General features: G+C 34.9%; 1 protein-coding gene across 2 annotated transcripts in view; it reads right to left on the bottom strand.

Moving 5' to 3' along the window:
• Positions 1-26,572, bottom strand: part of LOC125678963 (titin-like) — a 294,828-nt gene that overhangs the window by 16,280 nt on the left and 251,976 nt on the right. For both annotated transcript variants that reach the window (XM_056156077.1, XM_056156078.1), the window contains 11 exons: positions 9,050-9,088; positions 8,350-8,377; positions 7,063-7,279; positions 6,324-6,453; positions 5,993-6,109; positions 5,638-5,835; positions 4,250-4,348; positions 3,374-3,571; positions 2,152-2,265; positions 971-1,171; positions 113-390 (listed from right to left, as the gene is read on the bottom strand). In XM_056156077.1, the coding sequence (XP_056012052.1) occupies positions 113-390; positions 971-1,171; positions 2,152-2,265; positions 3,374-3,571; positions 4,250-4,348; positions 5,638-5,835; positions 5,993-6,109; positions 6,324-6,453; positions 7,063-7,279; positions 8,350-8,377; positions 9,050-9,088 (1,619 nt within the window). The remainder of the gene's footprint in view (positions 1-112; positions 391-970; positions 1,172-2,151; positions 2,266-3,373; positions 3,572-4,249; positions 4,349-5,637; positions 5,836-5,992; positions 6,110-6,323; positions 6,454-7,062; positions 7,280-8,349; positions 8,378-9,049; positions 9,089-26,572) is intronic.

Below are 26,572 nucleotides of genomic sequence, written 5' to 3'. Positions count from 1 at the left end.
ACTTTGGTTTAATCATTGGTAACTGTTTTTTAAAAAAAAAAACCAGACATGTATACCGAGTTTTTCATTACATAAGTATTCTTGCATTTCATAAATCTGAGAGGAAAGCTACCTTATGTCGTCCATCGTTGTTGATTGTTTTTCCGTTTGTTTCCCACACTACACTTGGTGCAGGGGAACCAGTAATCCTACACAGAAATATAGCACTTCCTCCCGAATTCACCTCCACCATGTGAGGCTTCAATATGAAGTCCGGTTTCTGGTAACTTTTTTCTGTTAAGTAGCCCGAGTCCGATCTCAAGCTTTTCTCTGACTCGGATTCACAATAAGTTGGCTGAAAGCTTGACTCGGAGGAAGTGTTATGTTGCATGCAGGTTTGTGATAAAATTTCTGTACAAAATTGTCAAAAAATGTCTCTATCACAGTTTGTTCATGGCATTATAACACACAAAAATAATTTCATAAATATAAAATAAACAAATCAAACATAAAGAAAAGAAAAAGAGAAGAAATTTAATATGCATGCATGGAATGTTATTAATTGATAGTTCAAAGAAAAATAAGAGAGAAAGAAAAAAACTAAAAGATAGAAAAGAGAGAAAACAGAATGATTCAGTATTTTCTGGTAGAGTGCCGGCGTTCAGACTCTGAAAGACACAAAGAAGTGAGAAAAAGAATTAGACTCGAGTCTCCATGTCAAAGAAATGTTTTATACGGATGTCCAAAAAGCATTGCATTAAATTTTACTTAATCAATAAAGCAAATGATCACTTTAAGAAAAGAAAATTACAAGATATCTTAATTATTCTCATAAATGAAACATGCCAAAATGAAAAAAAAAATTCTAGCATAATTCATTCCTTCATTAATTTTCATGCAATGCTGAAAGACATGCAACCCCCCCCCCCCCCCCCCCATCCCCATTCCTGTGACATTTAGATCGGTCTTGATGTCCCCTCCCCCTTCCTACCTCTGACACACAGAAAACAGAACGTATCCGTATCTCCGTAGTCATTGTACGCTTCACACACAAACTCTCCAGTATCTTCTGGCAGTACCTCCGGAATTATCAGACGATGGACACTGCCTTCCGACTTCATCTTAAACACCGGATCTTCAAAATTGATCTCTTTGTCTTTATGAACCCACACAACCTCTATAGGAGGGGTACCTAGAAAAAGTCAAGCTCCATGCTCATGCTGTGAAGACCATGCAAAGTTCTGAACATTACACACAATCAGTGCATCATAGTCAAGCCACCTAACAGAGAATAACAATGTTCACAGATACCATAACTTAAACCTACAAACTAGTTAACTAATTAATTACTCAGACACTGTATAAACTTAAACCTACAAATTAATTAATTACTCAGATTCCATAACTTAAACCTACAAACTAGTTAACTAATTAATTACTCAGACACTGTATAAACTTAAACCTACAAATTAATTAATTACTCAGATACCATAACTTAAACCTACAACCTCATTAATTATTCAGATACCGAACTTAAACTTACAAACTAACTTATTAATTAATTACAGATACAGTAACTTAAACCTACAACCTAATTAATTACTCAAAATTCAATACAGTTAGATACACCACCCCATATGCCAAATTTCATTTTTCAACATGAATAGAAGCATTTCACCCGTCTAATTGAACCCTTATCAGGAAATACCAGGCTTTTTTTATTATATTTTTCACAAAAAACTAATCCTATTCTACAGCTTTATATAAATCTGACGTGTTTTTCATCCTGAGCTAGTTCCTACTATGATAATTGTCAAGCTTTTGAACAATTGACACATCTAACATAAACTACACTCCACAGCTGTCACCTAATGGTTGTTTTATATTCTACTTTCCTTTTCTCAATCACAGTACTTGACAAACAAATGACAACACACTAGCTGAATATCTACCTTATGCATGCAACAATTCATGCTACAAGAAATGCTTTTAAGAAAAATAAAGGAAGAACTTTCTGATTTGTTATTCTACACAAGTTAAAATAAGTCACAATATCAAAATTTCCTAAAATTACTAATAATACTCAAAATCAACACACCACAAAACTCAGTAGACACAAACAGACCACTTCGGCACTAAGCACGACTTTTACGTGTTGCCATGGATACTGACCTTCGACCTGAACCACCAGCTCCACGCGATCGCCGTCATTAGCCTCCATGTCCACGAGTTCTTTGACAAATACGGGGGGCTCTTTGAAATCACTGGGTGCAGCTGAGGAGGGAGCTACAAACAGAACGTAAGTACATAAGCCCACCTTATATAGCTTACCGTCTAGATATGAAAATCCTAAAATGTAAAGAGTCACTAAATTTTCCATTCAAAGGATGATTTTCATGGCACAATATTTTATCTCCTGAAATTGAAGTCTGTATTATCTAGTTACTGATACATTGTATCTCCATATACCGTCTTGTATATCGCTAATATAAAAAACAAACTATTGGAACTCTTCAATTTCGGGAGATAAAATATTGCACCATGGAAGTCATCATTTGAACGGAAAATTAAGTAATAGTTTATTTTATGGAATTTACATACTTAGACGGTAAGTAACGTAAAATTAATAGTGATACAGATTTGGTTTAATAGTCAACTATCTGATTTGAAGCGAACAGCAGTGTCACCTAAGTGAACATTAATTGCTAGAACCGGCCGAAGCTAAAGTAAATTTCCAGACATGAATTATGAAGGACTGCTCCGAGATTCGGTGAAGGAGTCAGTCCAAATATTCAGCCAAGCCGAATCTCAGCCGAGATTAACACACACACACCCCCCTTCACGGAGTATCAACGGAAGATATACAATTTCCAAATGACATTTTTAACAGATTTCACTGGAAACGTTTATTACGTTGCCCCCGGTATTACGTTATTTTATTGTGAAAAAATGGAAAACGTAATAACGGGGTTCCACTGTACTTGCAGGGTGTGGTATTTAAACGATATAAAAATTACCAATACGTGTCAACATGAAAGGGGATTTTAAAAATGATTCATATTCTTTTTTATTTGTTTTATTTTCCACAATCCGGACGACAAGCCACCCACATGCTGATTTTGAAAAATGTTATTTTTTTATGTTTTGAAAATCTTCAGGACTGACTGAGAATCAGCAGGACTGACACAAAATGATTGATATTCAGTCCTGATGTCTGAAAGACTATTTCTCACTTTCGACATGTCTGAGTGGATCAAAACTACAGTAGAACAAACTCCCAAGTTTCCTTAGAATCCACACGTAATAGTGCATTTGTATTATTCACTGATAGCAACTTTATATGTTGAAGAGAAGTCGATTTGTAAACATGTGATATGAAAAACATTGTTCCTACCTATCACAGACACATTAGCTTTGATTTGATCCTGTCCAGCCTCATTTTCAGCCACACATTTGTACGAGTCTGAATCACTGGTCTGTACATCAGACATGGTCAGCTTGACCTTTGACCCATCAAACTCCATCTTGATGTTTTTACCCGAGCGAATTTCCTTGTTGTTTCTATACCACTTAATGGAGGGTCTCGGATATCCTGTAAAATTGAAATCAAAATTTATTCTTTTATTGCCAAATTTTCTTTAATGGGGCTACTTTTTCATCCTGATACATGATAAATATATGTAAATTATCAGGAAATGAATGTGTTCTGAACAACATGCATGAGTGACTCAAATGATTATTTGAATTCAAACTATCTGTTTTTCATAATTTATTAGAATTACCAGCCATTAAAGCAAGCTTCCATAAATTCTGCTTCCATTAACTTACTAATGACTCGGATAAAGTGCAGCTGGCATGCTCTTACTTCCCTTACATATACGTGAAAGAAAACAAAGATTAACACGATTGTGCTTGTATTTAGCCCCAAGATGGATCATAGTTCAGATAGATGAAAATAAATGTATTTTTCAAGTAAATAAAAGAAAAGTGACTGATAAAATCATTTCCTGCTGTAAAGTATGATGTTCAAGATTTTGTTCAACCTACATGCATTATATATTTTCTATCATATAAAGACCAGTTTTCTCACCAATTTTGGGACGTTATATTTTGTAGGAAATAAAATTTTAACTCGCTATGTTTATATCTTATAAACACCAGTTTTTGATCATTCTGGCATCATCTCAATAATTTGGAGCTGAAGCAGTGTGGCTTTCATACCCACTTCTTCTGTAACAATTTTCCACAATTTTTTTTAATGCAGACATACCTGTTACCGTGGATTCCAGTGTCAGTGGATCTCCAGGAGACAGCGTCTGATTTGTCAAAGGAACGGCAAACTTGGGTGGAATAGATCGTGAGCTGGCCGCTGCAACAAAATTATTCAGTATTACCAAACATTGCACACTTTTTTCTTTCCTTAAATTTTCGCCTCTTAGTGCAAATTAAGTTATTTGCACAGTTTTCTATAAACTAAATACCTTTGGTGCATATAAACATGATTTAAACACCCTCACATTCTATGTAAACAGTAAATCAATCATTCTAATGGCATCTTGTAAAAAATAAATGTGAGAAAGTTCGGAGAACAACAGGCTACAGAAAATGAACAACAGAAATCTCACTAAACATCCTTTTTACTTTCAGACATTTTCTGTTCTAATCCAGAGTTTGAAATGAAATAAAACACACTTGAACTTCCATCTAAAATGCCCTATCACCATAGAATGACAATCAAAATGACTTTGATCCATACTTTTTTCATCCCTGTTGTTCACGGGGAAAATACCATATCACTTTAGTACTTTATATACAAGCTGACAGTACTCGAAGATTCCTGTTCAAAACATACCGGACCTAAACAGTGAAATTGACGGGAAGTTTACAACTTCTTACAGACACTTGTCCCCTCGCTTAATTAAGTGTCCTGCTTTCTTCAGTGAAGTTTACACCCCAATTACAGAACATCCTAACTGCAGAACATTCAAGCACCAGTCCATTTACATCATCACACAATGCTTAGTTATATAAATCTCACCCACAAACTGAAAGAAAATTGTCAAACACTGATATTAAAACCTGAAGCATCAAACACACCGATTTAAATCCTTTTGCAATCTTCAATGAATTCCTCTAAATATGCTACAATCCTCCTCAAAGAACACAGGCAGATCACTAAATTTAATTTCAATGGCATGCCCAAAGCTGGCCATCCTAATGTAGTATGTCAACGATTTCTTTTTTTCAGTTTAAAAAGCACTCAAGTTAAAACTGTCGAACTTAAAATCTGTCATGAAAACAGAGCCCCTTTTTTCATATTCACTTTGAAAGTAAAAACTTATCACAAACATGTCTATAAATCTAGAATTATCCATAGAATGTCTATTTAATGAAGTCTCTCATTTCTGTAAGCCTTCTGCATAACTTGATTGATTTCTTATGTCCTTCCTACCTGTTCACACCCATTTGGGCTGTAAAAGGTAAACTCCATAAAAGTGCTTTCCTTGCACATGGAACAAACAACACACTGACTTCAAGTTTTGCCCACTTATTCAACAAAAGGCTAAAAAAAGTAACCCAGAGAAATTTCATATTCACTTCAAGCTAATATCTAAAATCACATGGTATTTGTCTGTGGACTTTCTCTCTCACTTTTACCTCTGAATGATAGCTGGGCTTGAGTTTTGACCTCTCCACCACTGTTTGAGGCCACACATTCATACGACCCCATTTCTCTGTCGGAGACCTTGTTCAAGGTCAGGCGAGCTAAACGACCGTCAAAGGTTTGTTTGGCAAAGTATCCAGAATTCAATTTGCGACCATCTTTGTACCATGTTGTATTGGCATCAATGGCATCTACAACAAAACAGACAAAATTTACATCACTTTCTTCATAAAACAATTCTTCACATGACACTTAGTAACTTCAAATATCTCAAGAGCTGTAATATATCAAAACACACAGAGAGGTTCTGTTGAAAAGTAACAAGTGTTTGTTTATTATGTAGCTTACTTGAGAATTTACACTCCAGCACGACAGACTTCTGGTCTGGGGTTACGGCCTGGTCACTCAGAGCAATGGCCACTTCTGGACCCACAAATCCCCTCTTGGACACAGGTTTAGGTTTCACTGAAATATACAACTTGGAAATGAAAAATCTATTCTATTGATAAAACATCAAACAGCCTTATATGTTTTACCTCAGACCTCTCTCACATAGCATTATTTGGAATGAATTGTTTTGGTTGCAAAAGAATTCACAAGCTTAAGTTTAAAAAAAGAGATTTTACATGCTGGAGATTACGAGTTTTAAAGATAACCAAAGAGTTTACTAGACACTGACCGAGCACTTCTAGTTCTGCAGAGGCCTGGGAGCTTCCTGTCGCATTCTGTATCGTACAAGTGTACAACCCCGCATCCTTAGCCGTCACATCGCAAACCTCCAACCAATGGACCTCTTTCTCCTGATAAATCTGTAAAATCACAAGGAAGAGTTCGGAGAAATTTTAATGGTAGTGAATAGGAAGGGCAATTCATTCACATCAAAAGAGTATTAAAAGTGGTTACAGTAAAGTGCACTCCATTTTCAAAGAAACAAAAGTTATACACTTGTGCTTGCATGTCGAGTTTTTGTGGTTCCTATGACACAAGGATCTCATGGGCATGTGAATCAAACTTCCTACCTACTGATGTCTGGGTAGAGTACAAGAGGGCATGCTGTGCTGCTTCTAAACTTAGATTAATATTGAAGCAAACCACTGTTTGACAACATGACACAAGTACTTGAAAAACTATGTATCACTCACAAAATTTAACACATAAATTTGGGGTGCTCAGCTAAGGAGCTTTATTTCAATTTAATGTACACACATAAGCTTTCAAAGTTACAAAATACCCATTCATTTAATATCTTGTGTGTAATTTCCCCAATATCAGACCAAAATTCATTTCAAAAGATGATTTATAAAAGATAATGCTTAACAACACCAGTCTATGTCTATATGAATAAGTTCCTCCAGATCTAACATGACTAAATAATGTGCTTCACTGCCTGAGCAATAAATAACCTGCAATGTGTGTACCTTGTGTTTGGCGTCATTTGACAACACCATGCCATTGAAGGTCCACAATAATTTTGTGTTTGGTGGACCATCGTAGGAGGTTTTGAATTTGGCAGTCTGACCCTCGTCCGTGAACTGTCGGCGGGGTTTTGTGATGAACTCCGGCTGTTTCTCGGGCTTCCCTGCCTTCCTGTCCAGAGACTTCCTATCAGCTGACTTTCTGTCGCGAACCAGTCGCCTATAACGAAAAATATATATGCAATGTTTGAATACTCTTTTAAAACATAAATCTGACTATAATATATTGTGGTTATATCAATTTTCATAGGCTTCAAATAATTCCATGATTTTGTCATAGGGTAGTTTTGTGGTTAAAAAAATTCATAAACAGCTGTCCATTTTCCTTTTCTCTAGTATAAAACCTGTATTCATTCATCATTTGAACTTGTGGTCTAGCTTGCTAAATCAAGAAATCAACAGAATTCAAACAACAACAAAATGATGAAACACAAGTATTCTAAATATGGGAAAATCCCATTTTTCCTGGTTCAAGATGATTATCTATTTCTGCACTGTATAAAAAAATAATAATAATGATGGACCAACTCCAAATCTGTGAGGACTGTGTATCATTAGAACTATAAAACAAGTCAATAAATTTTTCGTAATATCGTTTCAGCTAAGCCTGCTATACTTGTCCCAATCATAGACTAAACCTGGCAGTTTTACAATTACTCAAATCTGACTGTAGGAAAACAACCTGGCTGACCATTCAAATATTCCCTTAATATTGTCAAATTTCACACACATCAATTCAATGTCATTCAAAACCTTTTCCATAATAAGATAATCTAACTTTATTAATGCTCAATACAACATTAGATACCCCCGAGGAACCTCTCGACATAAAAATTACTCACACGCAAAAAAGGAAAACCAGGCAGTGACATTACACTGATCTGCTTTCCTTACAAAATCAAATTATTGTCAGTGTTCTGTTATCTAAGGATTAAATATTTTAAAAGTTTTCAACATAAAGTATTTAATAACCCAAACGCTACGCTCATAGCTCGGCATTCTCATAGTACGATATTGCTGACTAACTGTACGAGAATATCCTTGCATTACATATTTTCAAAAAGATATGATCCCACTGTTTTTGTTATCGCTACATCTTAAAGAGTCAATTACATCTGGTTGGGTCATATCTTCATTCATTTTCTGACCTACAAAATTATTGTGTACAGTTAAAGGCCCTTGCTTATCATATTAGAGTCATTTATTTGCATAATTTGTCAAGCTACTTACTTTGAAACCGGGTCCACCAAGAATTCATCTAAAATTATAGAAAAAATTAGTTCAGTACGATTAACACACAATATACAATAGGACTGAACATTCTAGAAAAAAGTAGTTCAGTACGATAAACACACAATATAGAATACTGAACATTCTAGAAAAAACTAATTCAGTACGATTAACACACAATATTGGACTGAACTCTACTTTTTTTCCATGATAGCCCACAATGCTAATTAGCTATTGAAATGAACAACGGTCTGAGAAGAGGGGGAGTGTGGCAGGGAACTTGGTCTTCCAGTCAGGCCTTAATGAATTAATTTAGAATAAACTAGATTCTGAATCCTGTTCATGTGAGGAAATTCTAGGGTGTGCAATTCATTGAACGGTGGCTTCTTCTTCTACTACAACTATCTGAAATATTGCAAGTAGTCCAAAAGGAATTTTTTCCGCTGATATTCAAAGCCAGCTATTACACCTCTGCTCTAAATACTAAATATCAATATTTACTAGCTAACCATATCAAATAAGTTATCATGAATGTTGTGTAAAACTACAATTTATTTATTTAAGATACCAGGCAGTGTTATATTTATTTGTTAATCTTGTCAATCAACTGGATCAGGAGTCCAACTTATGGGCATACAATGTCAACACTGTTTGCCCAGTTGGACATGCTGAATGGGCGTTGCCCAGATTTTCAACTCACGTGTGTGGTCAGCATCAACACTTCTAGCTTGGCTTCCTCCTGCAAGAAAGAGAAAATTGTGCAAATTCAACCGGACAAAATAAATCATTGCCATGTCTACACCTTTCAATGCATTTGATATTTCCCCATTGGGTGCTTTTCTTTCACTCCAGTTTGAAGGTTTTCTTTACATATTTTAAATGTTTTTTAATTTGTTTAATGACAGTGACAGTTTATACATGTATATAACAGAGAACATAAATTACCAGATGTACTGATATTTTATCATGCAAGTCAACACATACTTTAACAGTCCCATACCTCAGAATTATGGACTGTTGAAAGAATTCAGAGTTGACGAAAGATAAGATTAAATTTTTGGGTACATTGTTTTTTTTATACAGATAAGATAAGATACGTTTATTCCAATTTTGGGCCCAGAGGGCATAACAGTAAGACATTTTATAAAGAAGGAAATTCAAAAAAGAAAGAAAGTTTACAACATTAACTACAGGTTACATAGACTGCAAACTGCGTGTGGATGCAGCATGTTGGGGAAACAAGTACATACATATATGAATTGCTAATCACGTATATATACAAGTAGATGGACAGTATCAGTATTATACCAATATATGAATAATAAACTATAATGATTTTTGCAGTTTTAAAGCATCACTTCTTTTTCTGAAAGTTTGCACTAAATATTCACTCAATTTGACAATTACTGGTTTGTCTTCATTAATCATCAACCAAGTAAATTTGTCCTTATTTGTTAGATAGATAAAATTTTTGTTGAGCTTGTATATACCATTAAAAAACATATTTCTCTCTTCAACATAGAATGGACAATCAGTAAGGAAATGAAATTCATCTTCAATACAATTGAGGTTACATAATTCACATATTCTTTTGTTTCTTTCTAAAGAGATCTTCTACATATATTATATATCTATGCGTTAATTTAGGTTATTGATCTCTCTTTGATCCTGCATTAGACGCCTTGACAAGTGCACAGACCTGTCAGATCTTATTAACCCTTTAATTCAATAAACACAATCACAGAATTATTTTTGACTTAAAATATTTGAGAAATTTTACAATATAAAGGCCCCATAGACAAAAAGCGCTGATGGATGTGGTTCTTTCAATGAACTTGAAACCTTAGCTTTGTACACAAATGAACAACTTGACGCCTCCATTAGCCAATACTTTATTGTTTTCCATTTACACCTGAATGAAAACTTTCACACTTTTAGTTTTTAATTACTTCATTCCTGAAGCATGTGTTCACATGAATTAAAATATCTTGCATAAAACCCTGCAAGTATATGCAAGAAAAAAAGAGAGAGAAAAACTTACCGTCACTGTTCATCTCCATAGAAAAAAATTATGGCAAATATTAATACCCCAAATTCCAATATAAATTTCAATACACACGATATTGTATGAAACATACAAATACCAAATGAAGAATATGTTGTGGAAAACAAAAACGAGTGATATGACGAATTTCAAAATATGTTCTCTCTAGGTATGACAAAAAAGATACAAATATTTGAGATTCATTATATGATGGATCAGAGCTCTGAAACATTTAATTATTTATAAATCTCCCGTGGACAGATACTGGGAGATGCTTTGTTACCGATTTCAAGGTCCAACACAATGTGTGATATCATAATAACTAGGCTCGGGACACTTGTATGTTACATACTCGTAATCAAATCTGATCCAACACCTGAATGTCACAATTACTGCCACGAAGTTCATCGACACTCTCTGGAATTTTAATTATTTCTTCCTTTGGCACAATACTTTAATCCACACAGAGAAATTCATATTAAATACATTAGATTTGTAAGGAAAAGGTGAAATAAAGTGTTATATTTAGGGTTGAAAGTTTTAAGAAGTCAACTTTTATAAGTTAGAACAGAGCCATTTTTATATAGATTTTCTCCGCTTTGTTACGCTTCTCTTACTAGAATATTACTCTCCGATATCACAGATACTTTTAACTACTAGGTTAACACACTTATCAAAAGTTAACCAAAATTACATGATGGCCCCCATCTTCCTATGAAAATTCAATTCCCACATTGGCCTTTCGCAGGGGCAACCCATGTACTGATAATTATTAAAGTTTCAGATTCATTGATAAATTCCAGCAAGAAGCTCAGTTGGGAGGGTGAAGGGTGGAGGTGGAGAGTTGTTTTTTCCATCCAATTGACCTCTGCTGACCAAATGAAGGGAAGTAACTCAATTATCACTTCCATTTGAGACGTACCTCTTCATAGATTATAATGATTAGGGTTAATGTAGTGATCTGAAAAAATATGAAATCACAAGGTCAAGCTGATGTACCTGAAACTTTAACAGGTATTAAAATCTAACGATTACAGAAGGCGTCAGATCCAGCCCCAGGGATGACCTGAAATTCACCATTCAGTTTAACTTAATGAATGTGTCAGGGACCATCTATCACTTGATCTGATCAAGTTACATAAAACATTACCCCCAATACATAATCATGGGAAGCCCTAGCGCTGTGATTGTCCTACTCAATAATTGTAAGGAATTGATATAAGTAAATAATGCAAGAAGTTAGCCTCATCGTTTTAAATTCATATGAAATCATAACCAAAAACTAATAATGATTCAACATCTTAAGAAATTGATAAAAATTAAAAAAAAATTTATTATCTAATTTCATCGTTAGAACTATTTAAGAAAATGAAAACATCATTAGAAATCTATACAGAGTGCAAAGCGTGTCATGATTCACGATCGTGCAAAACGTACACAATGAAAATTCGTGTTTACAAACCCCTGCCAATCAGAGGAATTCCCAGACCCAGAACAAGATTGCACAACTGCCGACAGCACATTCTTAGACCAGACAATGCATTGAGATTTTAGCCATTCAGACAAGACTGGGATTACAACTCCTAAGGCCAAGGCCATACAGTCTATATTTTTGTATCTCTCAATTACTTCACACAAAATCACAATCCCTTTCCATTTTTCTTACACTCAAATCATTTGCTTAAGCTTTAATCCTGAAGACAAACAGCCTAATATTCTTATACTGTATATAATCCTTAATATTGAGCTGTTCACATCCAATTGTCCCTGAAACAATTACATTTAAATGTAAACAGACAGCAAAACTGCTTGTTAAATCTGCCATATTTTAAGAAGGATTAGTGACTGTTGAGATCTGTTTCCTTATATACACAGGTATGGGACAGCAATTAACACCCACTGCTTGAAGCATGACAAGACCCCTTAAAAAGCAAACACTCTTATGTCAAGTCTTAATCAATACAACCTCTGTTGGAGTTTCATACCTAATACATGTCCAACATTATATAAAAGAATTTTGACTATATGTTGGACATTCAGTACTTCTTTTCCAACATTCAATATACCTCTACAAGTCCACAATAGATAATTGAGGAGGTGTTTATTAAACATGCTTCTGTTCAGAAAGATAGAGTCAGTCAGACGCGTTTAAATCATCAAACATTAAACACCAAGTGGTTAAAAATATTACTCTTGATGTACTCCACAATTAACTGACATTTAATCTTGTCCATCATGTCCACAGTTTCTCTGACCACTATCCATGATACAAATCTACTGTATGGTGTTGAATTCATATGAATCTCATTTACATTTCCCTTTCAGTCCAAATTTTAGTCTAGACCTAATCATGTATTTTTTTTAAAGTTCGTACTGACCTAGCCATGATTCTCAGTTTAGTCTAGACCTAATCATGATTCTGAGTTTAGTTAACCATGTCATGATTCTGAGTTAGTCTATAGACTTACTTATGTACACAACAGTTTACCAGAGTGATGCTAATCTGGACTAGTACCACAGTACAATCATCAAGGTTCCATATCAAATTGTCTATGAAAACTGATTTGGTACCAACATTCATACAATTGGAAATTCATAACATTTTGTTGAAAAAATATTTTGCGCATCATGACAAATCTGCAGGATAAACACCCCTTAAGGCGACATCCAAACCTCGAGGACTGGACAGATGGGGAAACATGGATATTCCTTTTGATTCATGGCCAGGAAACATTCAGGTAGAACCTGCACTAAAATTACTATCATCTTACTACATACAGTCATCTATAGAATGCAAGTCATCAAGTTTCTTACAAGAAATGGAATAATAGCCTATCTCTGTGACCATTTCCAAATGATAAATTAGAATCACAATAAACAGAAAACACCTGGGCAGATGCTTGCTTCATATTTGCACTGAACGATACTAACTTTTAAAGACAATTTTATCTACATGTGATGAAAGAGGGTGTGTGTGTGTGTGGGGGGGGGGGGGGGGGGTTCAAAGTCTCTATTAGCTTAATTAACAAGAGAATACCAAATCATCTAAATACCCTCATACATGAACAGGACTGGTGACAACTGTGTCGGAATGTTTCAAAATACTTTCCACCATCCTTAATACTTTCAAGGTGACCCCATTAAAATATATTTATGACATAAACCATATCATTCAGCAAATTTTCAAAACTAGACACATTAATTTCACCTTCTTATTCATATTTCAAACAAACCATACTGACTTCAATTATCAAAAAACAAAAATTTCATTATCACTTTTTATCCTATTCACTACTGTAAAACCTTGAAGCACATTTTGAAACAGTAAACAAATTATAAAAGAATATTCCTCCCTACCTGATGACATGGTCCAAGCAGTGCAGGTAATTTACAGGTATGCACACACTTATCTCTGATAATGAGTTCTTTTACATGTCCCTCCCTAAACAAAGCATGCCGCGGAGTTTATGGTTGTGAAGGCCTGATACACTATAAGATGTAGCGCAACCTCTAACATCTTCAGTGTCAGGTGTCGCAATACGCTGAGCATTGGGTAACACTGTCATACTTACTAATAATATACTCCTAAAAAATAGGTCATCCATTTAGCGATTTTTCTGTTACATAGTATTTAAATGAGAGGTCTTCCATTTAGCGGTTTTTCTGTTACATGTACATTGTATTTAAACCAAGAGGAGCATTGAAGAGATCTCCAATTAAAGATCAAATTGTCTTTGATGTGAAAAAAGTTGTGTCCTAACATATAGGTGAGATAGAGGTCAATATTCTCCAAACTGATTTCTAAAACAGTTTTCAGGTTACACGTTGAAAAACTGTAAAAAGTTATGTTAAATAAAGGTAATGTCAGAAGGACTTCTACCGAAACTTAGGAATCTCTCTATGAAGCATTCCATGCATGTGCAAAACAACCTTTATATGACAGAGTTTATCACCAGAAAATTGATGACCTGCCTCAATAAAAGGCTAAATGATTTGAGAAGTATAGACATGGTTTTACAGCCCAGACTTGACTCAAAATCTGATGGGGAAGCCATATAGTAACACCTGTTTGATGTTCTACTAAAAAAAAATAACAACCTTGTTTTGGGGGAATTGGTCAGAATGCATGGAGATTCTACGATGAGTTAATTATAGCCAGAATGTAACCTTGAGGGGTCAACTGTGTCTCCAAAAGTATTTCACCTTTTTCATGTATATCGTATATCACCATTGTCCCAGGACGTCTCTACATGAGTGAAATATTCTCAAGAGGGACATAATCAACCACTGTCCCCAAAAAAGTATTTCATCTCCGTCTGCTAAAGTAGTGTTTTCAAAGGTTGTTATTCAACATACACAGGTTGAAAACTGTCTCTTAAATATATATAACTGTGTGTCAAACTGGCATGAAATGCCCACCAGGAAAGGGATATTGTGGTATATTACTACATCAGCCATCACTAAATTATAGACAGGCATTTCTAATACATGTATATGGAGAGACACAAGCAACACCATTTCAAGTGGGGGGGGGGGGGGGGGGGGGGGGGGGGGGGGGGGCACTAAAGGGTAAATATTGCACTTTCTGTATCACATAAGGGAAGAGAGTATCTCTCTTTGTTTCTTGGGTTAAACTGATTTGAATATTATCATCTACAGTCCTATCAGAGATTACAGGACTAAATTTGTATTGCAGCGAGATAAAACTTTGTTGTCTCAAAGTGTCATCCCTGGACAATCACGTGTGCAAGTTACTGATTTCTTCAAAATACAAGTCAGCTCTCCACCATTTCTCCGGATGAATGAGATAATAATCCTTCTCTCCGTCCAGTCATAGCAAGCCCAATCTCTTAAAATCAGTAGCTACCACATAAACCACAAAAATGTGCTTCAGACTGTCTCACTGGCTGAACTACAAAGGGTGCACGCCACCACCCCGCTCCTTACACATATCTTATACAGTCTTACATAAACCTGATCACAGAGAGATCACCACAGAAAACAACATCACAGTAAAGATATAAGGATACAACATTGGTTTTTAGAGATGTGTGTAAGTGAAAGCGAGGAAGTAAGATTTAATCACATCCATGATAGCCTCAGCTAAGAAAGGAAACTAAACAAACTTAAAGTTGTCTTCATGAAAAAAAATATATCCCTGATGACAGATGAATGCATTTCTTGGCACAATATTTACACAGCTAATGATCTGTGAAGGAATGCACATATATATACAAGTATCATTGTAACACTTCAGCCCCCAGAGCCACTCTTTCTGGACAATGTCAAACATTGTGTGAATTGATCTGTACTGCAGGTTTTCAAGGCAGGACACAACAAATACTTCAATTAAAATTCATGTTCAATAACAGTGTGACTTTACATATTCAGGACTTGAAGAGACGACCGATAAATCATTTAGGTATGCAGTGACATGTGCATTATCTTTATTTTGAGCTCCATGAATCATTAAAACCACTTCCTACATTACTTACAGCTTCTACCGTGCACCTGAAGGTATACACCAGCCTATAATGTTACCTGTATTGTTACAATGATCAATAAATCAACAACCCTCAGTCAGCTACCCACAAAAGATTTACCAAAAAAGTTGCTAGACTTTAAAAATCGGGCACAAACATTCCGAAAATTGGTGCACCAGGCATGTGTCAGAGATATATTTTTAAATTCCTGATAAAATATTCTATCAATTAATCAAGTCATTTAAAATTATATATTCCATGATTTTAACATACATAAATCATTATCTGTGTAAATAATCCTAATTCTATCTATGATCATAGCTATAATTCAGACTTTTATTGTAATATGATCAAAGTTTAAACTAACATGTGATTTAATCTTTCAAGTTTTTTAAAACTTTGATAGGAACCGAAATCTAAGCAGCATAATCTTACCTGGTATTTTGACATATATTGAAGAGGTGTAAGTCCTAAACGGCTTCATCTTAATATCATAATAAAACCATATTAATCCTAACAATGAACAATCTCATCCCAGTCATTCACAGGTCTAGTGTGGTCTATGTTTCTCTACATGCTTATTCCGTGACACAGATTTAAATGAAGAAAGAAAACGTGTAAAAGCACAACCTGGCCAGAGAACAAAACTCATTTGAACTGGAACTGTGGAAAATCAGGGCCAGATCAACTGATACACCACTACGCAAATCACATTGTGGTAAAATACTACAGCTCTTCCAAAGAATGACTATACTGTCACTGTTTCACTCCACAAGGGGGCCCCTCAAGGGGGGATAAGGAAATGTCAGGTTTCATTCAAAAACTGCTTATTAGGATTATGATATAAATATCATATAATATCATATCAAAACAAATACATCTACTAGGTGATATTTTTCATATTACTATATCATATACATAAATAGACACCAGCTTATTTTGTTTTTCCAAAATATTCACAGTCCTCAGGCAGCACCATTAACATCTAGTTTTCATAAATGCTACAGGAAATTGTTACGCAAGACATGACAGATAAATGAAAGAAAAAATATTTTCACTCTCTGACACAAAATCAATCACCTACAGAGAAAATGAATATTTATGACAATTATTAAACATTCTTATGAATATTTAACAAAGAATCAATTCCATATTAATCACCATAGTGGCTCCATTGCTGCCAGGTGAACTCGGAACCTAAAACTACAATTGTAAAACTGTCAGAAAATGTTTACTCTATCCAGACCACAGAACTTTGCCTTTTAAGTTACCTGTATCTTTTTACCTGTAGACAAGATGGTACTGATATAAACAAATTTTTCTTTACATCTAAATTGCACATTGCATATGAGTAAGTTGGCCTCTTTCAATTAACAAGCGCATCGCAATATCTCAATGTGAAAGTAGTTGAGACAAGTCTATGTTCTATAATTTCTAAAGCCAAAATTGAACAAAATTATAAGGCTTGTCCATTTGAAAAATTGATGGAAATTTCGAGACTTCAGTGACAAAAGAATATAATCAGCAGTTCTTACTTACATAATTACATATTCTTGACAACAGTAGTTATTTTCACATATTAGGTATATAACTTGAAATATGAGATCGTTTTAAAATTAGAAAATATCTTTTCTGTAGCATTTGTGTGAAAGCTCATTGTGCTAATGATAGGGCATGACAGAGTTGTCTTTCTTGATACAAATGCTTTCACAGGTTAGAATATTAAGCCCCAAGTTAAAAATATTGATTTAAAAAAAAACGCATAATAGTAATTTTTTGCTGATTGAATCTTTTCAAATAATTCTTTCATACATTTTTTGGAGGGTCTATATCCCAATTGCTCTTTGCATCTAATGCTATTGTCTACTGGACGGATATTCTATAGAATTTGAGGACAATAAAATGTGTTTTCATAAAAATCGGTCTCTGTAACTCTCAATTGTTGCAAGTTCCAAATACATGTGATTCAGGCACCAGTAATCTATCAAATGCACGCGTTCTCAATATTGATTGCGTCATCTTTAAAAGTAACCGCTTTTTGAGAAATGCCATGTATGAATGATGCTCAATCCTATAGTTCAACTGGAAGAAGATACAGGTATGTCACAATTTGCTGTTGCGAGAGATTTCAATGTCACAAAGCACCATATCTCAGCTTCAGAGCAGATATCAAAAACATAGTTCAACAAATGATTGTCATAGAGTAGGTAGACCACTCCTAACGTCAGAAGCACAGGATCCCTTCATCTTCGTCAATGATGAACATCATCTACTGGGATTAGCAGAATATCAGATCAGGCTGTTTTCAGCTGACTATGGGATGCTGGGATTAGCAGAATATCAGATCAGGCTGTTTTCAGCTGACTATGGGATGCTGGGATTAGCAGAATATCAGATCAGGCTGTTTTCAGCTGATTATGGGATGCTGGGATTAGCAGAATATCAGATCAGGCTGTTTTCAGCTGACTATGGGATGCTGGGATTAGCAGAATATCAGATCAGGCTGTTTGCTATCGACTATGGAATGCTGGGATTAGAGCTCGCAGACCTGTGTGTGGCATTGTTCTGACTCCGCAACATCACCAGAACTGACTTCTGAGCGGTCTCAGACTCGTAGAGTATGGCCGCAGCAATGTTGGCGGACAGTTTGGTTCAGCGATGAATCTCGATTTTTACTGCAGAGGCTTGATGGAAGACTAAGAGTGTATAGGTGTCAAAATGAACATTTTACGCAAAATTGCATCCAGGAGGCTGGCCGGTGTGGAGGGGGGCATTGTTATGTGAGCAGCAATATCCTATACAGACAGTTCAGCATTGGTTCACATACAGGGGTACTTTGATGATCAATGTTATATTGACAAAGTACATGGGAAGGTGTTCTGGGGGGAGGGGGGTTACACTAGATATTGAACTTGGGCGACCTTGAACATTAATGACTGCAATTATAGTGGCTGTGATTGATTATCAACCGAGCGTTAACAACACTTATATGTTATCAATAAATCAATTATTTCTCACGTCTTACATTGAATATGAAGGAACTGTGAACGATAGTATTGTAACGTGTAACCTATCTAGCTACCGTTATTATACTATTTACAACAGGGTCCCCTCAGATAACTTGCTGAGAATTTGAATTTATCAACAATAGATGCAAATATATAAATATTCTACTTAGAAACGATTATATACATATTAATCTAATAGAAAATTCTCTACGTTAATAAATCACTGATTGATGTGTACTGAGTTATCACACGGCTTCTTTCAAACTAACAATCAAACGACAATGGTTTCTTCAGCCAAGTCACATCAAAGCGACCACGGTGCTTTGAACTTGAAGCAACAGCGTTACATATAACACAAGCAACCAGCGTTACGTATAACACACACAACCAGCGTTACGTATAACACAAGCAACCAGCGTTACGTATAACACAAGCAACCAGCGTTACGTATAACACAAGCAACCAGCATTACGTATAACACAAGCAACCAGCGTTACGTATAACACAAGCAACCAGCGTTACGTATAACACACACAACCAGCATTACGTATAACACAAGCAACCAGCGTTACGTATAACACAAGTAACCAGCGTTACGTATAACACACACAACCAGCATTACGTATAACACAAGCAACCAGCGTTACATATAACACAAGCAACCAGCGTTACGTATAACACAAGCAACCAGCGTTACATATAATACAAGCAACCAGCGTTACATATAACACAAGCAACCAGCGTTACGTATAACACAAGCAACCAGCGTTACATATAATACAAGCAACCAGCGTTACATATAACACAAGCAACCAGCGTTACATATAACACAAGCAACCAGCGTTACGTATAACACAAGCAACCAGCGTTGCTTACAACCAGTATTAGATCCCGAAGCGACCAAAGTTACTTCACTAAATCATATCAAGGAACATACATTGACAATGTTAAGCATATCACATAGCAATGGTGACTTACTAACACTGTCAAACTCTTAGGCCTATACGTAAACTATCTAATACCTTCAACTTTGATCTCACCGATGTTAACGCTGCAACAATCTTCGTCAGACTAACCCACAGCTGCAACTTTGCGCCGTATTTATAGGGTTTTACCACGTGACCACTGTGTGATCATTTCGGCAGTACCTCAGGTGTTTTCCATCATATACATTTGTATTCTATCAGACATTATCGTATGTCTCATACCAGCACACAAAAACCCGTTACAGTACTGTTTCACCGCCTACCCTCTGGTCAGTTTTTAAAAGTTTTCATTGTTAAAATTTTTTTTATGCCAATATAAATATCTATATGAATTTTCATAAAATTTGATATATTTGACAAAACAAAGAGATATAACTCTATAATTTGGGTTAAAAGAACGTATATGTATTTATTGCAGTCATGATTGTGAATTAAATTTAGGTTTTCTTTGATGTGAGATGAAATGTGGGAGTTTAATTGAGATTTGAAAGGAATTAATTGAATTATGATATAATCAGTAATATGCATCAATCTCCCAGTAATGACCACAAACTCTACCCTTCAGCTTTGAATACCATATGACCAACTTTCAAAACTGTTTTACACTCTGTGACCCTCATCCCCAGATACCCATATCTAAGTTCTACTATGTAAGACCTTTCAAATACCGGTACAAAAATTGAAAATACCACTTTTCCCAAACTGATTCAATTTGCACACACTGACCTATACCTTCCCCCATCCCTGGGGTGACTCGATAACTTCTAAAGAGACCTTTCGATCAATCTGTCGCTCCCCAAGCTCGATTCCACACTAAGTAAAATCCAAAGTGTTCTTAGTACACAAAACACCTAGCTCCGACTCTATGATGGCAGTTTTTTTTTTTACCTGAGAAGTCACAAAGTTCATGATTTAGTATGGCTTATCTGCAGATTTAAATTCTAAATGTTCTGGAGTATGGGAGATTTTTAAAGTTTTGAAACTGTTTCATTATCTGAATTCCTTAGAGCCTCATCATTGGTTCTAGTGAAGACCTTAGTATTACACCGTATAAATACACACCCAGTTCTACAACTAAAACCCTGTGTTAACATAGTCCCACTTTTTAAATACCCTGACCTGAGGAGTCACGAACCCTGACCCGTGAAGTCACGAACCCTGACCTGAGGAGTCACGAACCCCAAACTGAGGAATCCACAGTTTGAACAAATCTGAATCAACACTACATCCACAAAAGTCAATGATGACAAACATTATTAAAGACACCCATTAAATGAACTAATTTTAAAATTAGAAAACCTTATTTTACCCTATATGGCTCATTCTCTAAAAACAAATCACAATGGAACACTGCCCGACTTCATTCAAAATCTGGATTTTCATAAAATAATCTTTCTCTAGGACTCTCTGGTATCATCCGTCTTTTAATTACTTTTTCCCCAATGAAACAAGATCCTCTAAAGTGGTTGAGTATCAAATTCCTGATTATCAATTCAGTATCCATTCTATATCTGTAAAAGTATCACTGTAATAATGTTGTGTGATATATTATCAAAGTATTAGAGTGATCTCCCTTTTTGCATTCCAAATTGTTACAAGAGTTATCTCTCTTCTATTATTTCCCTGGTACATGCATATACATCAAATCTTGCCCTTGTTAGGTAAATCCTCTCTAATGGTATTTTTTTTAAAGTACTGGGAGATTGATCAATGCATATTACTGATTATATCATAATTCAATTAATTCCTTTCAAATCTCAATTAAACTCCCACATTTCATCTCACATCAAAGGAAACCTCAATTTAATTCACAATGACTGCACTAAATACATACAAGGAAAACACTCCTCGATCGTTTCTCACAACCAATACATCAATTTATCACTTAGTAATAAACCACAATCTAAAAAATGCACGACAGTAAATTCAAAACAAGAAATTCTCGGATTAACTTCTTCAGGCCCCATGTGTCTATGAATCCCAATAATATAAATGGGAGGTTTGCATGAACAAGAGTACATCTCCCCTCTCTAGACAACACCTGTATGACAACACCTGTATGACAACACCTGTATGGACAGGTGTGTTGTACTCATCCTGGGTTGCAATTTATGAATGAAATCCAAACCTCAGTGAAAAACAAATTCCCCTACAACAATCACCTTGCATTCACCAACAGGTCAGAAGGGCGTGTAGCTAGGTGAACCCTTTTATTGTTAACCTTTACCTTCAACAGAATTGTGTAAAACCTGTCTTATTCCTAATTATTAACATAATTAAAATGAATATTTTGAATATCCTTGGTAATGGGATTTATTATCTTAAAGATGTGAGGAGGAAATAGATACACTATTTACATATTTATGGAGGTGGAGGGGGGGGGGGGGAGATGCTATATATGACCAATACTTTTGGTTACCCATAAAACCTAATTTTGACAGTAAAGGAATCAATTACTGCGTGTATTTATTACAAATCTTTGGATTTCTAGGTCATCTGGAAAATTTTCCAAAATGGAATGATTAATTTTTTGTGTGTGTGGTCTATCAGGTTAGAGGATGATTTACTGCAAGCTCTTTTAAATGCACTTTTAATAATGGTAAAAGATACCACAAAAACACCTATATCCTGAGTATCGGTCTTGGTACATAGATATGCTAAAGAATTTTACAGAGTTGAAACACAGCAAAAAGATTTTCACTCACACTAACGCCACTATATAGACCCTTCATTTCACATAATTTAACACCGCCTCAAGGTCATAGAATACCACAGATCTTCAACGCATCAAATGAAGTAGAACTTTACTGTGTACGTGGGATTTTCAATTATTTGATCAAACAAAAATTAGTCAGCAATACATGAAATGCACCAATAAAAAGACGTTTTTGAAGGATTTCAATTTTTGGGGTAATGTTTTTCCATTCAATGATTTGTGAATAATGCAAAAAAATAAAGGTGATTTCAAGGGAAAGATGAAAATATGGGTGTGTAGCAATATTAAAACATTTACAAATAGTTTTACAATATTCTTCAACAAATCTGTTTTTGGGGTATCCTATATCCTTAAATCTCACAGCTCACTAGTAATAGCACAATGTTACTGTGTGATTGATTTCATTAAAGTCCCTCGCATGTACAGAAGAATGCACTGAATTAACTTCACTCTGAATTCTTTAAAATATCAAATTTACAGACAATTTAATTGCTATGCAGAAAGTGTGAAATATTCTCCTATCTCCCCTTTAAAATGAAAGTGGATTGAAAAAGGAGATCCTATATCACTGACACATATATAGCTATTTCTTAACAAATTAAGTTTATTCCTCAATTCAAAAGGCTAAGTACTAACACTAAGAAAAGTTATATATAACTCAGATCAGTCTGGAAAACCTGGAATGCGCTGAATTTTCACAGATTACTGTGTGTTTAAAGGAATTAACTTCACTTTGAATTCTTTAAAATATCAAAGTTAAATTGCTATGCAGAAAGTGTGAAATATATCTCCCCTTTAAAATGAAAGTAGACTAAAATGGAGATCCTATATTACTGACACACATAGTTATTTCTTAACAAATTAAGTTTATTCCTCAATTCAAAAGGCTAAGTTGTTCACTACAAGTACTCAGAAAAAGTTATAAATAACTCAGATCAGTCTGGAAAACCTAAGTACTACTGTACTTTCTGACCATCCAGAACACATCAACTTTGACGACTGTACACTAAACAATTCAATATGTGAAATTCTCACCCAGGAATATGTATAATATTTTATCATAAATCATTCTGACCTGGATAAAACCACAATTGATGTTGACTTAAATGAAGGAGATAAACAGACTTATCATTGGTTGCATAATCCCAATTTGTGCTCAATAAATTATACTGCAGAGTTGTATCAAACAGGTACATAAAAATAAGATCTCCTAAAAGTTAACACCCCCCCCCCCCCCCCCCCCAATTCAATCCTGTAATATCAAATAGCAATGTTTCTACACACTATTTCTAGTGAGGGAGGGGGTGGGGCATTTAATCCGATTACTAAACTTTCAACTTTGAGAGCTTCCACTACAAGTCACAATGAAAGCAATGTAAATCATTGTTTCCCTTCCTCAATGACTCTTAATTTTCATTGATTGTTTATAATGTTAATTTGCAAGTTTTACATTTGGAACATGACCACAACAAGGAAATAAGATTTTGTTGTCAGATTTTAACTTTTATTGGGTAATGTGAAATGCTCTCAAACCCTTTCTCACATCCAAAACCTGCAAAGGAAGTTTTACTTCTGAAGGTTTGCATGATGACATCTGTCCGAACTGTTTTATTCAAAATCGTCACTTACTCCACGACATAATTACATAATGAACACGATAATGCTTTTCTGTCCTTTTTCTGTAAATTACAATGAAATTCATTGAGACAGAGACAAATACCTGACCAATGAAATGTATCATGATTCAACAAAGTTTTATAAAATACCTCGTACATTACCTGGACCAAGAATTAAACCATTAAGGTCACTGACTTCACGAGTTTAAATTATTACAAATAACTACACAAAATAACCTTGGAATTTCTTTTACCACAACAAAAATCTTGATACAACTTTCATAACTGATAACATATGGGAGATCTTATAGTTGAAACTCTTCAGCATTTTCAACTCTCTTAGTGCATACTTCATGTACTGGTACAAAAATCATCAGCAATTTTCTTTTCAAACTAAAAAATGGTTTAGTTGTCATCAACAGAAACAGCCTATCTGTAGCAAATGTTGTTTGGACCTTGGGTAAATTATCTTGGTCTCCTGTTGTGAGCATGTGTGTTTTATTTACATGGAGGGAGGGGTTGGTAAAGAGTATATATATGAATCAGTTCGAAGCTGTCCAACAGTGCCCAACCTGATAAACAAGCAGTATCATACAAAGGTCAGCTGGTATGATGGGTTTTTCCTAATTCTAAGGCAATTAGGCCTATCACACTAATGTGTCAGTGGTTTTTTTTTTTTTTTGGTAATCAAATGAACAAATACTGTAATCGTCACACAAGACTCAAATACCATTCATTTCTCAGCTTCTGACATTTTCTAATTTAAAGTGGTCAAGTTTCCCCAAGAGTGCAAATTACTCTGAAGTTTACAATAGCAAAATTACAATTAAGTCAAATTTGGATATATCCTGTTTCAAGTGTTATCCAGATCATGGAGAAAAATTTCGGTAAGTGACAACTTTTGATGACAGAATACACCTGAGCATGTTTTTATTACTATCATTCCTTTTATTTTTCAAAGTAGTCAAGTTCGCATGGGAGTCCAGTGTGTACAAAGAGCACGAAGGCACAGTCAATCCACATTTATGTCAAATTTAGCCTCATCCTATTTCACAGTTTATTTAGTACCAAATAGGCTGAAGAAATTCTATAGGACACAGAAAAAAGTTTCACGTGAGCGAGGACTGCTGACCGACACAAAACACCTTACCAGTGTTTTTATTAGTCTTGTCTTTGTCCCGCTTTTCACTCAGAGATGAAGAATTTGTTTTTATCCTCCTAAACAAGCTACTATTTGTCTTCATCATTGTTATTATTGCACATCAAACCCCAAAGCTTGAGGAGGCTGTCACATATATATATTATTTCCTACTTGTTACCGAATTTTATCTAGCATATTTGTCAGTGATCAATATCCTGCAACATTAGGAAGAATGGAGATACAAAGAACATCATATTAAATATTAGCATAAAAGATCAATTGTTTGCGGAGAATCAATAGTTTTATGTGATAATGTGCTGGATTTAGCTTCACAGCCTTTTTGTTTCTGAATACATTTGCATTTGATTATTGCTGTTTGAACATTCTACAAATTTTTGGCCAGTATCCTTTATCTTTGCTGTCTCAGAACTCCTTGTTGAGACAATTTTCACACATGTTTTCTGAGCTACTCTTTAACTGACAAGGATTATATTTTACTAAATGGCGCCTTCTCTGACCTATTAAGGTTAATTTCCCCATTTTTCACACCATCAGAATGACAGGGGACTCCCATTTGTAAAGAGGCGAGAAAAACTTTTTTTTTTTATCCCTGCTGACACTATAAACATTGATTCTGCCAGAAAAACTATATGATGATATCAATGTTGTAATAAAATAAAATAAATTCTATAGTCAGTGGAACAAGCATTTAACAGTTTGCATAACTAATTAATGAAGCGTGTAGGTATCTCTCTTTGGTATCTATTATTTACTTAATTAATTCTATTCATTAAACATGTTAAAGCAAACATTCCAATATTGTTACTGGAGATTAAACCTGAAGTCTGACTGACTTTGGCACACAAAGGACAGACCAGTGACAGAAAAATTTACTAACAGCCAAAACAAAAATAAAACCTAGCAGATGTTCTTTTTTTAAAAACACTAAATAGTAAACTGTCTCAGATAATCTTGTTTTGATCCAGAATTATTTAGTTTTCTGCCTTTTCATGTATGTTGGCAAGTTTTCCACTTGCACAATGGAGAACCAACTTGTCACATTTTCTCATCAGATTACAAAGAAGTTATTAACCTTCTCATAAAATATGAAATCTTAACCACTCTGCATACGGAAAGGTCAAAATATTTTTGGCACTTGAACAATCTTTCATATTATCAAAGATTTACAGTATTAATTAATGTGATCTTTTCTTATCTAATCTTTGTTT

Source organism: Ostrea edulis, chromosome 2 (assembly GCF_947568905.1).
Source record: "Ostrea edulis chromosome 2, xbOstEdul1.1, whole genome shotgun sequence".
Lineage (NCBI taxonomy): Eukaryota > Metazoa > Mollusca > Bivalvia > Ostreida > Ostreidae > Ostrea > Ostrea edulis.
This window is presented reverse-complemented; position numbering and strand designations above follow the sequence as displayed.